This window comes from Thermobia domestica, chromosome 3, assembly GCF_964235325.1.
Source record: "Thermobia domestica chromosome 3, izTheDome1.hap1.1, whole genome shotgun sequence".
Lineage (NCBI taxonomy): Eukaryota > Metazoa > Arthropoda > Insecta > Zygentoma > Lepismatidae > Thermobia > Thermobia domestica.
The window spans coordinates 11,629,995-11,649,009 of NC_137456.1; the positions used below are offsets into that span (position 1 = coordinate 11,629,995).

The 19,015-nt window shown below is 35.3% G+C and overlaps 1 protein-coding gene across 3 annotated transcripts in view; it reads left to right on the forward strand.

Annotated features, from left to right (window-relative positions):
* The window catches only part of LOC145682411 (mpv17-like protein), a 48,161-nt gene extending 29,788 nt beyond the window's left edge, over positions 1–18,373 (forward strand). For 2 of the 3 annotated variants that reach the window (XM_081754033.1, XM_081754035.1), the window contains exons 4-5: positions 542–612; positions 5,364–5,800. In XM_081754033.1, coding sequence (XP_081610159.1) covers positions 542–612; positions 5,364–5,552 — 260 coding nt within the window. In that variant the 3' untranslated portion in view covers positions 5,553–5,800. Of the gene's footprint in view, positions 1–541; positions 613–5,363; positions 5,801–10,809 lie in introns of those variants that run through there. The other variant, XM_081754034.1, reaches the window with a different exon arrangement.
* The last annotated feature ends 642 nt before the right edge of the window (positions 18,374–19,015 follow it).

Here is a 19,015-nt window from a genome sequence, read left to right on the forward strand (position 1 = left end):
AATGAAAAAAAAAAGAAAGAAAGAAAAATGAAATCGTCCACATATCTCAAAAACTATAACAAGAAGATGGCTAATTGAAAGCTTATTATAAAGACATAATGAAGAGCTTAGAAACGATGTATAGCACGTAAGGTAAATATGGATAGAATATTGTCAAAAGTCAAGTTGTTTGAGTAAAATCAATAATAATGATAAAGTATATGCATCTTCTTTGAATTACTCAGGGCGTTCCACGCGGAATGTAAGTGCTTGAAATATCTCACATCTGGATTTGGAATCTTCTGACTTGCTTTAGCACGCAAGGTGACTTTTAACCTGATCACGTGACACAGTCTGGTAATTATGCCAAACCGGATAGGTCCTTTAAGCTGAGAATTTTAATATTTCAAAAAAAGTAAAATGTAAATATTCACGCCGTAAATTTGTACGAACAGAGCACTCCTTAAGAGAAAGGAGCTTCCGTACATAAGTTTTTATGTACTTGATGTATGAGATTTGTGTATATTCTCAATGTGAACGTTATTATAATTGTATTTTGCAGGCATGAGCATATTAGAAGGAAAATCAGACCTATTAGAAGAATGTAAAGCAAAATTGTGGCCAACATTTAAGGTACGTTTATTATTTATTATTATTATTATTATTATTATTATTATTATTGTTTACTTTTAATATTTACAGTGACTTCTGTAGTTGAACACTATGCGTAGTTATCTCAGTACTTGAAGTCTCTTATGAAACTCGGGAGAAACATATTCTAGCCTACTACGCTTCTGTGATCGCCCAGTAGTGGCTCTTGAGGTGAATAATCAGTAAAAATTTAGAATTTATCGCTACAAGCTAAGGAAAGAAAAGTTCTAAACAAACTAAGGGAGGAAAAGTTTTAAACAAACTAAGGGAAGGAATGTTCTAAACAAACTAACGAAAAGTTCTAAATAAAGGGAAGGAAAGTTCTGAACAAACTAAGGTAAGAAAAGTTCTAAACATTAATGGAAGGAATGTTCTAAACAAACTAGGGGAAAGGAAAATTCTAAACAAAGGGTAGGAAAGTCCTAAACAAACTAAGGAAAGGAAAGTTCTAAACAAACAAAATAAGGAAAGGGAAGTTCTAAACAAGCAAAGGGGAAGGAAAGTTATAAACATAGGGAAGGAAAGTTCTAAACAAATTAAGGAAAGGAAAGTTCTAAACAAACTAATTGAAGGAATGTTCTAAACAAACTAACTAGAAGAAAGGAAAGTTCTAAACAAAACGAAGGCAATCTAAACAAAATAAGGGAGGTTCTAAACAAACTAACTAGGGAAAAGGAAAGCTCTAAACAAAGGGAAGGAAAGTTTTAAACAAAGTAGTTGAAGGATTATTTAAACAAACTAAGGAAAAGAAAAGTTCTAAACAAACTAAGGGAAAGGAAAGTTTTAAACAAACTAAGGGAAGGACATTTCTAAACAGACTAAGGGAAGGAATGTTCTAAACAAACAAAATAAGGGAGGAAAAGTTTAAACAAAGGGAAAGAAAAGTTCCAAACAAACTAAGGAAAGGAAAGTTCTAAACAAACTAAGGAAAGGAATGTTCGAAACAATCTAAGGGAAGGAATGTTCGAAACAAACTAAGGGAAAGGAAAAATTCTAAACAAAGGGAAGGAAAGTTCTAAATAAAGAGAAAGAAAGTTCTAAACAAACTAAAGGAAGGAATGTTCTAAACAAACAAAGGGAAGGCAAGTTCTAAACAAACAAAGAGGAGGAAGGAAGGAACAAATTAATGCACTAATTCTTGTGTACAAGTAACGATAAAATTTTAATTTTTAGCTACGTAACTTCCCTCAAGAGCCGCCAATGCGTTACTCTAAGAACGTATCTTTCTCTGTAATAATACGATCTCAGCAACCGATAACAATATTAAGTTACTTCAGAAGGTATTTACCAGTACTTTAAAAAAGTGTTGGTAAAAGTCCTCTGTTATTCCTTTGTGTGTGTGCGTGTGTGTGTGTGTGTGTGTGTGTGTGTGTGTATGATCCTTCATTTGAGAAGTCACGTAGATAAAAACTAGACTCTAGTTATGTATTTGCCTCGTAATGCACGTAAACGTAGTCTGGAATTGTATTATTTTTACTTACAGCTACTTCTTTTGTTTTCAAAAATCGTTCGATATCAGTAGGTATAACTGATAAGCAAAAACTTCGGTTTGGCTGAGAAATGAACGTATCACATTTTCACTTAATTTAGTTGTACGCAACCGTTTGACGGGAGATCGGTATGAATTATAGTAGTAAGTCCCATTCAATTCGTACCACCAAAAATAATCTGGGAGGGGGGACTTGTGTTCCCCGAAAATCATGTATATCGTGATCAATCATCCCTCTTCAGTGCTTGAATTTCAACGTGAGGACATTCAGATTGCGCACGATTTGATTGATTTGATTTTAACGGCTCGTTCTGCAGTGAGGCTATATGAGGTACGGACCTACAACTTAATGTAAGTTCTGAACCAGATGATATCCCGCCGGAAATCGAACCAGGGTCTCCCACACCAGAGGCACGCACGCTAACTGCTTAGCCACGAGGGAGTTCTAAATTGCGCAGGAAACGGAGAAGTAACCAATGTATGGTGCTGAGGTCAAAAATCTCAGGTACTCACCGAGGAATAGGCATGTGGAGATAATAACGACAGGGAAAGAGTGTTGCCTTGACAACCCTTCACAAACTATTATCGAAAAAGCCTGCCATAATAGTACTACTCTTAATGTGGCAACATTTGGTTAGTTGTAAAACTCCTCTCAAGAAATTTCAAATGCTGCATTTAAATATATTTTTTTTTTTTCAAATTAATTCAGGTTTTAAAATTACAAAATGAAAGTTAATACTAAGTTTTGCACTCATAGAAACTGAAATAGTTTCTCATATTTCGGATACATAAGCGAGAATCCATTTTCAAGTAACATAAGAGGTTTAAAACATATTATGCAGGAAGATCTTCTTATGCTTATAACTTCAATACCAGTGAACATGGTAAGTTCTATACGAAATAACGTATTTTTATGACGTAAGTATTTTTGAACAACTATCATATGGAGGCTTCATAATACTATTCACTTCCCTATAAAATTATATGTGTAAAGTGCATTTATTCCTCAATTACAAATTTGTTATTTGTATCTTACAAGTGTACGTAAGTATTAATGTTTACTGGTACTCTTCTTGCCCTCGTCTTTTCCCTCCATCAAACAACAACTATGGAATCCACGTGCAGTTCAATGTTGCCAAATCATATTTATATACGTATGATGTAATTAATATGAATTGGCAACATTGAACTTCACATGAGTTCCATACATCATATTTGCATACGTATAAATGATTTTGTAAATAATATGATTTAGCAACATTGAACTTCACATGAATTCCATACACTATATTTACATACGTATAATTAAGTGATTTTGTAAATAATATGATTTGGCAACATTGAACTTCACATGAATTCCATACACTATATTTACATACGTATAATTAAGTGATTTTGTAAATAATATGATTTGGCAACATTGAACTTCACATGAATTCCATACACTATATTTACATACGTATAATTAAGTGATTTTGTAAATAATATGATTTGGGAACATCGAACTTCACATGAATTTCATACACTATATTTACGTACGTATAAATAATATGATTTGGCAACATTGAACTTTCCATACATTCCACAGTTGGTGTTTGATGGAAAGAGGCAGAGACCAGGATAAGAAAAGTTACCAGTAAACATTAATACTTACATACACTTGTAAAATAAAAAATAACTAATTTGTAATTGGGTTATAAGTGCACTTTGCACATAATATAATTTTACGGAAAAACAAATAATATTGTGAAGTTTCCATATAATGTTTATTTGCTCAAAACTATCTTATGTCACAAAAAATACTTTACCTTGTATAGAAATTAAAATGTCCACTGATATTGAAGTTATAGACAAGTTACATGTAGCACAATCACACAATAAATTTCATCTTCTATTATTTACTTTTTAGAAAAAATATCATCCTTTTTTTGACGTGCTTTCAAAGATTCTTCAAAATAGCACTAGAGGTGATGATTATGATTATTATGAGGTGATGATTATTATAGTCGTAAATACTGGATCTAGAGGGACAATTCTAACCGATTTTGAGAACATGAGAAATTTTTAACAGCCATTTTGTTCGATCCAGTGCAAACCGCCTGAGAGACACTACTGTGTATAAGTCAACTAAAATCATTACGTTTCTATGTGTAGTACGTATTTCTTTCCAACTCACCGGAAACAAATGATACTCCGGTATCACACTAAATTTATCTTCTATATATACAGTTTGTCCGTAAAGTTGCGCAACCCAAAGTTTGATTGCGTATATCTTTTGAACTAAGAATGATAAAGACCTGAGACTTGAAACAAATGTAAGCATGTTCTATGTAGATATTTTCGAGATTTATCACAAATTTATCGCAAATTTTGGAATAAAAATTCATGTTATCAATTACGTGCAAATTCTCATTGCTTATCATTAATTAACCTAAAACACACTTGTTACAGTAATTCTACGACAACAGTGTTGCCAGGGGCCGCGTTTTTGTCAGAAAACACCCATTTTACAGACTTGCGTTAAATAACCTTTTTATATGGCAACACTGCATCAAACCTTGTCACATTTTCGCACCAATGGATAAATGTTGGTGAATACTGTACATATACACAGGAATTCACCCGCAGGAAATGAGTTTTCTGCAACTGAATATTGATTTTCTTCATTTTGCACATTTTTTTTTTTTTAATTTTACACTTATACTAATTTCTTTCGTTACTACACAAAAATGTTTCAAGTTGCAGCATTGGTCATGATCTGAAAAAATATCTACATAGAACATGCTTACATTTGTTTCAAATCTCAGGTCTTTATCATTCTTAGATCAAAAGATATATGCAATCAAATTTTAGGTTGCGCGACTTTACGGACACACTGTATAAATGATCGAAAATGACCAGCCAGGATGTGTGTTTGGGGGGCCCAAGTGCTGTTATAGGTACATATAGAAAAATTACAAACAAAAAAATATATAAACATAAAAATATATAAAAATCACAAACATCAAAATACCAAAGTACATTGTCGGACCTCTTTGGGGGGGGGCAGCCCCTCCGGGCCCCCCTTCACTACGCCACTGATTAGAGAGCGCTTCAGTAATAGTAGAAAGTGACTGACTAACGGAACGTATTACTGACTTTTGTTATTTTAACCCAGCGAAACGGGTAATGGATGCTAGTCCATCCATAAATATTTTTTCAAGATTGCAGAAGATAAATAATAATAATGTTTTTCTTCCTTCAGTCGAGTGTTTACTATTGGGTACCTGTTCAGTCGATTAACTTCCTATTTGTACCACCACCTGCCCGAATTGTTTACGTAGGAGTCAGTTGTTTTGCATGGATCAACATCTTGTGTTGGTACAAACGACAAAAATATTTAGAAGAAGAAATTGAAGTCGAAGATGAATCAGAGCTGAATAAACATATTTAGAATCTCTTTACCTAGAACTCTTCTGTTGCACTGTGATAAATAAAGATTTATTTTTATAAATAACATTATATTTATTGATTATCACTCAATTTTGCACAACTAAAATGTTAAATTTATGTTCCATGAGCAAATATGTATACTGTAACAGCATATTGTTTTGGAAACTTTTGTACTTTATGAAATAACAATTTAATCATAATATACTATGTAAATGTATATGAAAGCAAAATTCGATATACAGAGTGTAAAATAGCATATATGGTGTTTTACTTTATATATTAACGATATCAATAGACTTAAATACAGGGTGATTCAGGAGAAATGTCACATAATTTGTGACGTGATTCTATATGTGAAAATAAACCGAATAAGTCCTATAAACATGTGTCCAAATTTCGATCGTTACGGAACTGGAGTGGATTGAAGAGTACACATATCCATGAATGATTATGAAGATAAGTGTGAATATTACTTACCGAAATACTGTGTAGGCGTTGTGGTGGATAGATGACGACTGATCCATCCTACAAGAGGTGTGGGGGTTCTCCAACAGATGGCAGCACTCTGACGTCGCACAGAGGCAACAGCTGCAAGCGTACCTAGCGTGCAATCGTGGGTTGGATCAATGAGCAGTCGTGAGGCCGTGTGCATGTCGTGCTTCAGTGTTGCACTATATCAGACAAGTATCCCAGTGTCTGAATAACACATTTCCTCAACGGTGAATTGGCCGTGGCGGATCCACCAGATCACCCGATCTAGACCCCCATTAGACTTCTGTTTATGGGTTGGTTAAAGGGGGATGTGTACACTACGAAAGTAGATACACGTGAAGAACTTGCATGCATCACCGACGCTGTTGCCCGCATTAAAGCCCGTCGAGATTATGTTCGTTGTGCAACACAACACACTCTCCAACGCGTTGACAAGTGCACTGAAATGGGTAGGGGACGTTTTGAACTCCTCTTGTAGGATGGATCATTCATGCTCATCCACCACAGCGCCTACACAGCATTTCGGTAAGTAATATTCAAAATTTTCCGAAAAAGTTTCATCACTGTACAAAACAGACAATTCTTCGATTCATGAAAATTTTCAGATTCTTTAAATGATCTTTCACTTTTTAACATTTCTATACATGATTTCAATCAATTTTATGAATACTGAGGAACTGTTACTTGATCACTGATATTTGTTAAGAACGGAAATTTTTCCGGAAAGATATAGAAGAAAATTTTTCACCTCACATCACGGCTAAACAATAATGTAGGAATAAGTGGAGTATGTTTTTGTGAATCGGAAAATTTTCCGTTTCGAAATTTTCCGGAAAATGTTCATCAGTGTACAGGACAGACAATTCTTCGATTCATGAAAAATTGTTTCACTTGTTCCTATATAGTACTGAAAATTGTCTGAGCCATGAAAATTTTCAGAGTGTTTAAACAATCTTTCACTTTTTAACATTACTATACATGAATTTAATCAATTTATGAATACTGAGGAATTGTTACTTGATCACTGATATTTGTTAAGAACGGAAAATTTTCCGGAAAAGTATAGAAGAAAAGTTTCCACCAAACATCACGGCTATACAACGATGTAGGAATAAGTAGAGTATGTTTTTATGAATCGGAAAATTTTCCGTTTCAAAATTTTCCGGAAAATTTTCATCACTGGTTGTAGGTATTAATGGGTAGTATCTCTGGTGACCGCTAGAGTGCAGCACGGTGACGCAGTTGCAGATAATCGCAGTTCGAAGGTGACAGGGCTACTGTAAACATGGTCAAAATTGAAGTGCGAAGTGTGATAAGTTTTCTGCATGCGAAGGGGAAGAAACCAGCCGAGATCCATCGGGAACTTGTGGAGGAGTATGGCAACAACGTGTTATCGAGGAAACAAGTGTGGTGTTGGTGTAGGGAGTTTGATAATGGGAGGACTGACATCACTGCTGAGCATCGAAGTGGCAGACCGTCAACGTCTGCTAGCGACCAGAACATCTGTCAGGTGGAGTGAATGATTAGGGACGATAGGCGAATCACACTGTCACACATCACAGAGGTACTGAACATTTCGTATAGTTCCGTTCACAGTATTGTTCACAACACGTTTGGCTACCGCAAAGTGTGTGCACATTGGGTACCACGGAATCTCACAGAAACGGACAAAAACACGAATGAGCATTAGTCTGAACTACTTGACCCGTTATCAACAAGAAGGATATTCATTTCTGTATCGCATCATTACGGGAAATGAGACACCTGTTCCATTGTGGACATCTGAATCGAAACGTTCCTCCATGATGTGGAAACATCCTTCATCGCCCACATCCAAAAAGTTTAAAACAGTAACATGTGCAAGGAAAACAATGGTCACTATCTTTAGGGATCACCTTGGTGTGATTCACTTTGAATTCCTTCCACCGGGTACCACGGTCACTGCTCGGACCTACTGCCAGACGTTGGACAGACTGAGAGAGTCCATACGTCGGAAAAGACCTGGAGCACTAAGGGAGGGTGTCTTGTTGTTACACGACAATGCTCGACTGCACACAGCCCATCTCACCCGTGACCATGTCACACATTTCAATTGGGAGGTTTTGGAACACCCTGCATACAGACCGGACCTTGCACCCAGCGATTTCCATCTCTTCGGACCAATGAAGAAGCATCTTCAAGGACAACACTTCAACATAGTGCAAGAGGCACAGGATGCAGTGAAAACCTGGTTGAACAGACTTCTTCCATAGAAACATTGATGCATTGATCACTCGCTGGAACAAATGTTTGGACAAATATGGCGATTATGTGGAATGTTAGTTTGCAGTTGTATATACCCTGCAACAGTATAGGCAACCGAGACAGAAAGATTTCTAAAAAAAAACATTGTTACCTTACTTTTTGATCCTACCTAAGTACCATTATATATTTTCTTAAAGTTGTAATGTCTACATGCTAACTTTTGTCTCGATGTAATACAAAATTGCTGATTTGAACCTCGTTGTTACCTCCATTAATACGCCTCTAGCTTTCGTATACATTTCAAAACTTGTATTCATATTGAGTAATATAATACCAACTGTATATAGAAATGGCATATTATTGATATTTAGAGGTAAATCATTTATTGTTATTAAAAAAAAAAGTAGAGGACTCAGAACAGAACCCTACGGTACCCTATATTTTACTTCGAAGATATTTGAATGTATATTGATAACAGTAACAATTTTTTTTGCTCTTCTAAAAAAAGATATTTTAAAGCTCCTGGACTACTGCCGTGGAAACCGTAATAAATTAATTTATCGCGTAAGATTACATAACCTATATGATCGAATTATCTATGATCTACTTAAACAGCAGAATATCACCAAAGCAAAACTCTGATTTTAAAACACTTCATATATTTCATTTGTTATCGACTCTACTGCATCGATAGTGTATTTCCCGGGTCTATACCCAAATTGAGCCTCCTGAAGTACATATATACGAGGTGTGTTCGAAAAGTATTGAACCTTTTGGTTGGCAAAAATACATTTATTGATTTGGAAATCCGAAAGACTAATCCTCTTCAAAGTAGTCTTCTTGGTAATGCATACACTTCTCCCAGCTCTCCCGCCATTGTTGGAAACACTTCTAGAATGGAATGGTGAGCAACCGTGTCGTCGTATTTTGCATGATGTCTTCTCTTAACTCAAATTGCGTCCTTTTTAGTGTTATTTTCAGTTTGGGAGATAACCAAAAGATACATGGAGTCATGTCGGGTGAATAGAGAGCCTGACGACACACAGGAATGTTGTGTTTTGGCGATGAAAGCCTGAATCAAATTTCGCGGACACTCTCCTCATACCGAAATTCTCGTTTAAAATTGAATGTACCGATCCGATTGAATGGTTTCCGATTGGGTATCGCCAAGCTTTTGGTAAAATTTGTTGCAATATCGCTGCTCAAGTTTTCCTCTCATTTTACAAAAAACCGAAATCTGACGACCGCTCACTACACTTTTTTATTCGTTGGCCGACTGACGCTTTCTACAGGCGGGGAAAAAATCACGACTGCGCATGACTGTCCCTTATCTACACTTAAGAAAGTCTCTCGCGCTTCATTTGTTTACGTTGGAAAAAATAAGGCTCGATATTTTTAGAACATACCTCGTACATGCTTCAATGTGCTGTTGTTTTAAATTAACAAAAATAAAAGATTCAGTGTAAATCTCAATTCTGACAATAACTATAGAATTGGCATAAGACTACTGTTCTGACATAATTTCACATCTCTTAATGTCTTAATTGGTAACATTTGGTTAATTGGAAAATGAATCATCTTAGAAAGTTATCGTGAAACTTGATATGCTGCATTTCATTGTACATGCTTGTTTGTTTTTAAGATTGAAGAAGGTAAAAAAAAGACTTTTTGTTTGTTTTTAAGTTTGAAGAAGGTAAAATAAGAATTTTTGTTTGTTTTTAAGATTGAAGAACGTAAAATAAGAATTTTTTGTTTTGTTTTTTCAAGACTGAAGAAGGTAAAACAAGAGTTTTTGATTGTTTCTAAGGTTGAAGAACTAAAAAAAAAAAATTGTTTGTTCTTAAGATTGAAGAAGGTAAAATAAGAATTTTTGTTCGTTTTCAAGATTGAAGAAGGTAAAATAAGTATTTTTGTTTGTTTTCAAGATTGAAGAAGGTAAAATATGAATTTTTGTTTGTTTTCAAGATTGAAGAAGGTAAAATAAGGTTTCTTCATTGTTTTTAAGATTGAAGAAGGTAAAAAAGACTTTTTTGTTTGTTTTCAAGATTGAAGAAGGTAAAATAAGTTTTTTTATTGTTTTTAAGATTGAAGAAGGTAAAATATTTTTTTGTTTGTTTTTAAGATTGAAGAAGGTAAAATATGAATTTTTGTTTGTTTTCAAGATTGAAGAAGGTAAAATATTTTTTTGTTTGTTTTTAAGATTGAAGAAGGTAAAATATGAATTTTTGTTTGTTTTCAAGATTGAAGAAGGTAAAATAAGACTTTTTGTTTGTTTCTAAGATTGAAGAAAGTAAAATAAGATTTTTTTGTTTGTTTCTAAGATTGAAGAAAGTAAAATAAGATTTTTTTGTTTGTTTTCAAGATTGAAGAAGGTAAAATAAGATTTTTTTGTTTGTTTGCAAGATTGAAGAAGGTAAAATAATAATTTTTGTTTGTTTTCAAGATTAAAGAACGTAAAATAAGACTTTTTGTTTGTTTTTAAGATTGAAGAAGGTAAAATAAGATTTTTTCCCTCCTTCTAGACGAGTTGTTGCTTCTGGCTGCCTGCCCAAACGATGAACTTCATGTTCGTGCCACCGCCTGCACGAGTTGTTTATGTAGGAACCTGTGCTTTTGCATGGATCAACATATTGTGTTGGTACAAACGACAAAAATATGTAACAGAGGAAATAGAAGTTGAAGATGAATCAGAGCTCAATAAACATCTTTAGATTGTCTTCAACAAGGATTTTCCTGTATTTTGTGATAAAGTTAAACAACGATTTTTTTTTTTTTTTTACAGATTTCAAATATAAAAAGGAAAGAGTATTTTTACAAAGAATTAGGACCCAGAAAAGTAGTAAAAGAATGGAAGGAAAGAAATATTAGGTATTTAGATTCATCTCATTGTCCGAGAAGGTTTGGGGTTCAAATCTCGCCCCTCTTGAACAAGGTATTATGGAAAAATAAGTATGTACTATATTAAGATGCAAAAATCACACTTGTCTTGGAAGGATGTGAGATTGAGGACTTACCTAAAACCTTCTTCCTTAGCTTAAAGGCATAATCATCATCATCATGCCCTTATTAGCAGGTCACTTGCCGCAGCTAAGATGCTTCCATGCTCCACGGTCATCCGCTAACCTCTTCGTCTTCACGTATGATCTTTGTTTTTATTATTTGTAGCCATTATTTGTAGCCTCCTTTACCTCCTCCCTCTCTTTCCTGCCACCATACCCTCTAGCACGTCCCTTATGATACAGTTTCTTCTTAGACAATGTCCCAACCAGTTTCTCTTCTTCTTCTCAACAATATCTAAAAATGTTATTTCCTCTCCCATCATTTCTAACACCCTCTCCTTCGTTTTGCGCTCGACCCATCTAATTCCTTTCTTTCTTCTCCATACCCACATTCCGAAAGCTTCCAGTCGTTTTTTGTATCACTTTTGCATAATGCCCATGTTTCCGCCCCATATAGTACAACACTCCACACGGAGCTTTTTGTGAGTAGGCTTCTTTTGGCGCCATTCCTATCCTTGCTTTTATTTCACGTTCGCACTTCATGTTATTACTAAGAATACTACCCAGATATCGAAAACTATTCACTTGTTCTATTTTCTCCCCTCCTACTTTTATATTTGACACAGACCCCTTCGTCCCAATCACCATGGCTTTTGTCTTGCTAACATTTATTTTCATCCCATATTCTTCAAAGCCCTTTCTAATTTTTTCTAACATTTTATTGATTTTCTTTTCAGATTCTGCAACAAGCGCCATATCGCCTGCAAATCTTATGCATCCAATCATTCTACCTCCTACCGAAATGCCATCATCATTACGTAGGCTCTTTTTCACTATCTCTTCTAAATAGATGTTAATGTTGGCGAGAGACAGCATCCTTGTTGAAGCCATAATCCTGGGACGTTAATCTGAAAGATTTCATTTCATTTTCCATTTTCCCCTCCCCCGCCCCAACTTCTTGTTCGTGATAAAAGTCTGCATAAGCCACTGTATTAATGTACTGAGTCCTATTATCTTATGTGATCCATGTTTGGTAGTCTAAGAAATGTTTCCTTGTAGATGTCGTTTGCAAAAATTTTTTTTTTAAATTTCTTTTTTTAAATTGCTAGATTGATTTTATATCTTTAAGTTACTTCTTGTAAGTTTAACTAAACTATACAAGGTGTATGAAAAGTGACTTTACAAATTTAAAAACTTCCATACATGGTTTTGGTGTCATTTTGTGGCAAAATACACCAAGTTTAAAAAAAAAAAAACTTATACCTAAAAAGTTTTAATGTGGCTTTCATTGGTGATACGGCCCAAGTCGATTTCTAAAGTCGATTTCTTGCCATCTCAAGTATGACTTGTTCAGTTGCGAAGTAGATCCTAGTTCTTGAGTTCTGGTGGTGAAGCCGGTAAGGGTGGAACAAACACGATATCCTTGATTAATCCTCATAAGAAGAAATCAAGAGGTTTCAGGTCTGGTGAATGTGGGGGGGGGGGGGTAATCCAATACACACAGCTAGCACGCCCGCGACCAGTAAAGACAGTCATTTTTGCTCCAACTGCCGCTAGCGCTTGCGGTGGCTTGTTTCTGAACTAGTGTACTACGTGAGTCAAAACTTGATGTATTTTGCTACAAAATGACACCGAAATCATGTCTGTAAGATAAATGAATCAATCAATGTGAGTTTTCAAATTTGTAAAGTCCTTTTTGGTACACCCTGTATTTACCATGTACTTGGCAAGTTGTTTTGAAGCGGTTTATGTCAATTTCGTCTTTTTTGTGTGGTATAATGCATATGAACCTCTTTTCTTCTTAATAACGGTGTGAAGTACGCGCGCCATCTGTGTTCTTTAGCCTATTGATTTACATAGGGGAATTAGTTTTTTTTCTGTTTTCTATTAAATGAACTGGAATTTTCGTTATCTGATTTTACAGATGTCTTATTCAACTCTTTATTTAAATATCTCTTGTTCTTTTTTTCAAAATTGATGTGCATTATATCGTCGGATGAGAACCAGAGAAACCTAACTCCATTTTCGTAGGTTTACAGGTGAGAGGACAAAAATATTATTTTCTTGGAAAGATGTGTTTTTAATAAGATGATAATTGAGCTACATTAGAACAGATGATCGACAAGAAGAATAGATGGCGTTACGTTCCATTTACACCAAGTGGGGCTTTCAAAATTAGGCTATGTCCAAACATGAAGAACACGAAAACCGCATTTTTGGAGTTACGTCCCTCTGGTTTTCATGCGACGATATATAGCTTACTATTACTTAAATATAAATTTGACTTTAACTGGTGTGTGAAATTCTCTGCGTGTCCCTCCTATTGAATAAAAATTAATGAGATATGCTTGAACTTCGATAGTAAGATTTCCTAATTTATAAGCAATGAAAATCCTTGGTATGTACTACATGAGATCACAAATGATAACCACTCAGTTGACAATCTTGAATTGGCTTTTCATGAATTGTGAAAACTGATGATGTAATATAAATCGAACATTGTTTTTAAGTTAAAATATTACACAGACAGTCAAGAATAATATTAGTGAATAGAAACTTGTTTTTAACTTAAAATATTACACAGACAGTCAAGAATAATATTAGTGAACCAATTTGTTACTCTTTCTACGAGGGTGATTCAGAAAGTAATGCCTCCAAGATGATACCTTTATTTATGTTTGATAGCACCGATACAGGCATCAGTGGAAAGCTTGCACATGTCAGTTACAAATGGTGGCATCATTTTTCAAAATAGTTCCCATTACGGGCAACATACTTGCGTCAACCTGAAACAAGGTTTTTCATGCCGTCGTCGAAGAATTGTGATGACTGCTGGCGACTCCATTGGCGAACTGGTGCTTCCACCTTCACGTCACAGCTGTAGCGTTGGCCCTTAAGGTAATCCATAAGTTGGAATAGGCAAAAGTCGCAGGGCGCAAGATCCGGACTATAGGCAGGATGAGACAGAATGTCAAAAACACTTTGCCAGCAGATGGGACAACTTTGAATGTTTTTTGGCGGAGAATACGACGTGTGTCAATACTCCATCGACTAACGCGTTGTTTCCGGGTCGTAATGGTGTATCCACGACACGTTGCCGGGGACGAATGTTCCTGGGCGCACAACTTTTCGCAGTCAGAAATTCAATAACAGTCCGCTGTTTCAACTAGACGTTCAACTACTCTGGAACGAGAAGAGATACGAAGGTGATACAAGTGACATTCTATAGCGTAAACATCAGTGCGTTAATCATAAATAGTTCAGAATGTTTACAGTACTTTTGGCCAAGTAGTGGGCTTGGAGGCATTACTTTTCGAATCACCCTCGTATATCTTTATTGTTATCCTTTTAAGTAACAGCAATTTGTTCTTTAGATGCGTTGAGAAAAAACCGAGGAGTGCTTCTAAACAATTCGGTGATTTTTGTGACTTTTGAATGCTTTCAGTGATGTGATATATATATATTTTCATAGAACGTAGTCTTGATCTTAAAAGGTCAAGGCTCTTCAATGGTCTTATTCCTGTTAGCTTGAAAATCTTGAATTCAATTCGTATCTCACTTACGAATCAGACTGCTGCTACACTAAGAAAACTCAATATCTTGCTGTGCCTCTTTATTCTTAATCTGTACGTATATCTCTTATCATTCTCGTATGCATCTAATCTTCTATAAACTCTTTTTCGTATATCATAATCACATTTCTTAATATCTTCATAATCTTCTTAGTAATCTTAAATCATAATCAAACTATTCAAACTATATCAATTCTATCTTATTTTCACAGACTACTCTAAGTTTACATGGTAACATCAAGTCTCACATTTATAAACACTTTGTGCCATCTCATATTCTTACAATTACCACTTTTCTTAATAAGACCACTTAATTCGTACAAAATACTGTGAAATAATTTTCCTACAGATCTTTCCTACAGAACAAAAGTTAAAAGAGTCCGACAATTATACAGGGTAATTTTAAAAACTCACGAATTTCATTTGAGTCTAGAATTTCTAACTGAAGTGTGATTTTCATGCGGTTTTTGGCAAATGATCAAGGATGGATGGAAGATTTATATGACTATGTTTACTGGTTTAAATCCTTCCGGAGTAATATCGACCACATCTCAAGAAAAACACCAAATATTCGCCAGTGTATCTTACAATTGGAATGAGGTTTTTGGATATTTGAAGCGAAATTGCAGAATACAAATTAAGTGTTCTTGGTAACACTCATAAATCACATGTTGAATAGCTATAGCCGGTTTCTTGCGACAAACGACGAATAAATCTCTTTGATGACCTAAGGTGTCGATAACTGACATCTTCCACAGCACCCAGCTGAGGAATCCGATCCTTCCTTGTCTCACTCAGAAGCAATTCTGGTTCTTCCAATTTATTCACTAGTGACCTATTATGTTCCTATCTGGGGCACAGAACGTGAGGCAAATTTGTTTCTATATGTCCTTTGCGTATCAAGAACAGATTCCGTTTTCCAAAACCTTTTAGCGATAAACTCATGTTGCTCCAAAGAGTACACTATTTTCACTGTCTCCTGATCATACTCACACAGTAGCACAGAACTGCACAGCACAATTCCCAATACAATGGCCTAGTTTCCTGTTTCTTATTGATCTTGGCGAGGTTACCATCTAACGAAGAAAACTCAAATCTTTACACCGCACCTCAGTTCATTCCAATTGTAAGATAAACTGGCAAATATTTACTGTTGTTCTTGAGGCGTAGTCGATATTACCCCGGATGAATTTAAACCAGTAAACATAGTTCCATAAATCTCGCATCCTCCCTTGATCATTTGCCACAAACCGCATGAACATCGGACTTCAGTTAGAAATTCTAGACCCAAATGAATCTATGTTTTTTTTTAAATCACCCTGTATTATAACCGGTTCAGCCAAAATTTTCTGGTCTATATGAAAAGAGTTGGGAGCATTTATTAACTTATTTACTGTTATTTCATAAATACTGTCTGGCATGGCTTATTTGTTAGATTTTTGCTCGAGCTCTCCTGTGAATATACTGTTAGCGTAAGTGGAATTTCAGGTTCATATCCCGCTAGGAGATGTTGTGGTTTGGGTTCCATGTTTAAGCTGTAGGTCCACTTCTCATATAGCCTCACTGCTGAAAAGAGACGTTAAAACTCCTCATCAAGCAATCATATGGTTTGTGTTGCGTTTTAAGTTATTCATCGAAGTTGAAAACATTGGTGGGGAGGGTAAAGAAGACTCAGTGGTAGAGCACTTACCTCTGGTGCGTGGGGTCCTTGGTTCGATCCTCAGTTAAATAAGTTTGTGGTGGACAATATCGTGTCCGTGGGTTTCTGTCGAGGTTGATAGCTTAGACCAGACTGGCAAGCAGAAAGTTTGTTGGGAGCAATCTTTTCTTAAGCGTTTCTCGAGTAACACGTACATAACTGCCTTCTCTCTTTACAACTTAGCATGTTGTTTGGTCAAAGTTAAAATTATTATCGTACGAGGGGTGATCGGAAAATAAGGTTACAAAGCCTGCAGTGAAACGTGTATATAATATTTCATACAACCAATACAGCCAGCAAATAATACATACATCAAGTTATTTTTCGACATAATCTCCATCTTGGTAGAGGCACTTATCGCATCGTAGGATGAGTTTGAAGATTCCCTCCTGGTAAAAATCCTGTCCTTATGTGTTAAGCCACGTTGTCGCGAAGTGTTTCACCTCCTCGTCTGAAGCGAAGCCAACACTTCTGAACGACATTCCCAATTCTGCCACCAGATGCCGTGACGTAATCCTCGTGGTGTCCTGAACCAGCTCCTCCACGCGAGCTATCTTCAAATCTGTTGATGCCATGCTGGGTCGGCCACTGCGCTCCTCGTCGGTGACGTTTTCTCTACCAGCCACAAACTTTCGATACCATTCTGCTTAATGGTGACGAGACGTTACACTCTCTCCGTAAACCTCTACAATGCTGGTGAACTTCAGCCGCGGTTACATGTCACGCACACAGAAATCGAATGTAACTGAGCGTACTTCTTCACGAGACCAGTTTTCCAAACAAGTCGCCATTTGTGTTTACCTACAGCTAGCGCCGTAGGTGGCAGGTGAATGAAACTCTGCACAGTTACCAACTCCATGTATTACAATTACCGGACACTCCTCATTCCTCTATAACAGAAGAAATTCAAGAATATCGGCCTCTGTTCTGATCCATATTTTCTAATCCTTTCTCGTATAAACATACTACACTTTTCTTTCAACTTAAATCGTGTCAGGACCACGCCACAGGCCCTGCTTTCGCCTTAGTAGCGGTTTCTTACTTTCTTGTAACTGTATATTTTATGTTGAATCATGTACACCACAGAAATAATTCATGCAAAAAAAAAAAGGTCAAACAATTTACAGCATTTAGCAGGCGTGTTAAGATCAATTCTATAATTGAAAGCATTTAGCAAGCGTTTTAAGATCAATTCTACATCTATTTGCAGCATTTAGCAGGCGTTTTAAGATCAATTCTACAATTTAAAGCATTTAGCAAGCGTTTTAAGATCAATTCTACAACTATTTACAGCATTCAGCAGGCGTTTTAAGATCAATTCTACAATTGAAAGCATTTAGCAAGCGTTTTAAGATCAATTTTACAACTATTTACAGCATTTAGCAAGTGTTTTAAGATCAATTCTACAACAATGTACAGCATTTAACAGGCGTTTTAAGATCAATTCTACAATTTAAAGCATTTACCAAGCGTTACAACAATTTACAGCATTTAGCAGTGTATCTACGTGTAAGTTTATTACTATGATTTGCTTCATTGAATTAGGAAACTAAATAAAAATTGTAGGATAGTACCTGTCTAATGTACGTACATAAATTATGTTTTGTGTATTCATTTATATAGCCCAAGGACGAATGTGATGAATCGTACGACCTTCCATTTTTCACATGTAAATGTTTTTATGTATATAAATTGTTACACAGCTCTATTTTTTGTTGTTGTTTCAACATATATATAATAATAATAATGTAATCTGTAATCTTTTATCAAAGTATACAATGTTTTGAATTGTTTAATAAAAAAGACTTCCTTAAAAGTGGTAGCGAAATTATTTCCTTTTATCCATTCTACCTAACATCTATTCTAATAAAGTTTTAGTACCAAAAGAAGATATTTTATTTGCTATCCTAGATTTTCAAAGGAATGCAAAGAGTATACATATTTGGATCTCTGTAGAATGACTAAAGTGCCTGGGATTTGTATATTCCGATACTTTGCGAATATTCAGGGCCGGCTCTAGCATGTGAAATACGTGCATTTGCACGGGGTGGCAAAATTTGTCATAACTATGTTATCTAAAATAAATATTTCTTGTTGGAAACAGACTTCATGATGATGTAGTTAAATTTACTAAGCTGACCTTCTATTTGAATACTGCATTCATAAATCATGTTCAGATTGCATTACTTTAAGGTCACATGGACAGTGTTAAAGCAAATGGTCAAATAAATTTCAGCATGAATTGCTTGATTGTTGTCAAATACAAGAACTCAATTCTAAAACTGAAGCAAACATCTGTTTCATTTAGTTAAATATCAGAGTTATGATATGAAAACTAGTCTTGTCTTTGTCACAAACAAGTTCTTCATCATTGAAGGTGGAAACAAGTTATTTAAAAATATTTTAATAGATGTAGAAGGAAAATCAAGAAATAAAGATAAAAAGGCTAGTTACACTG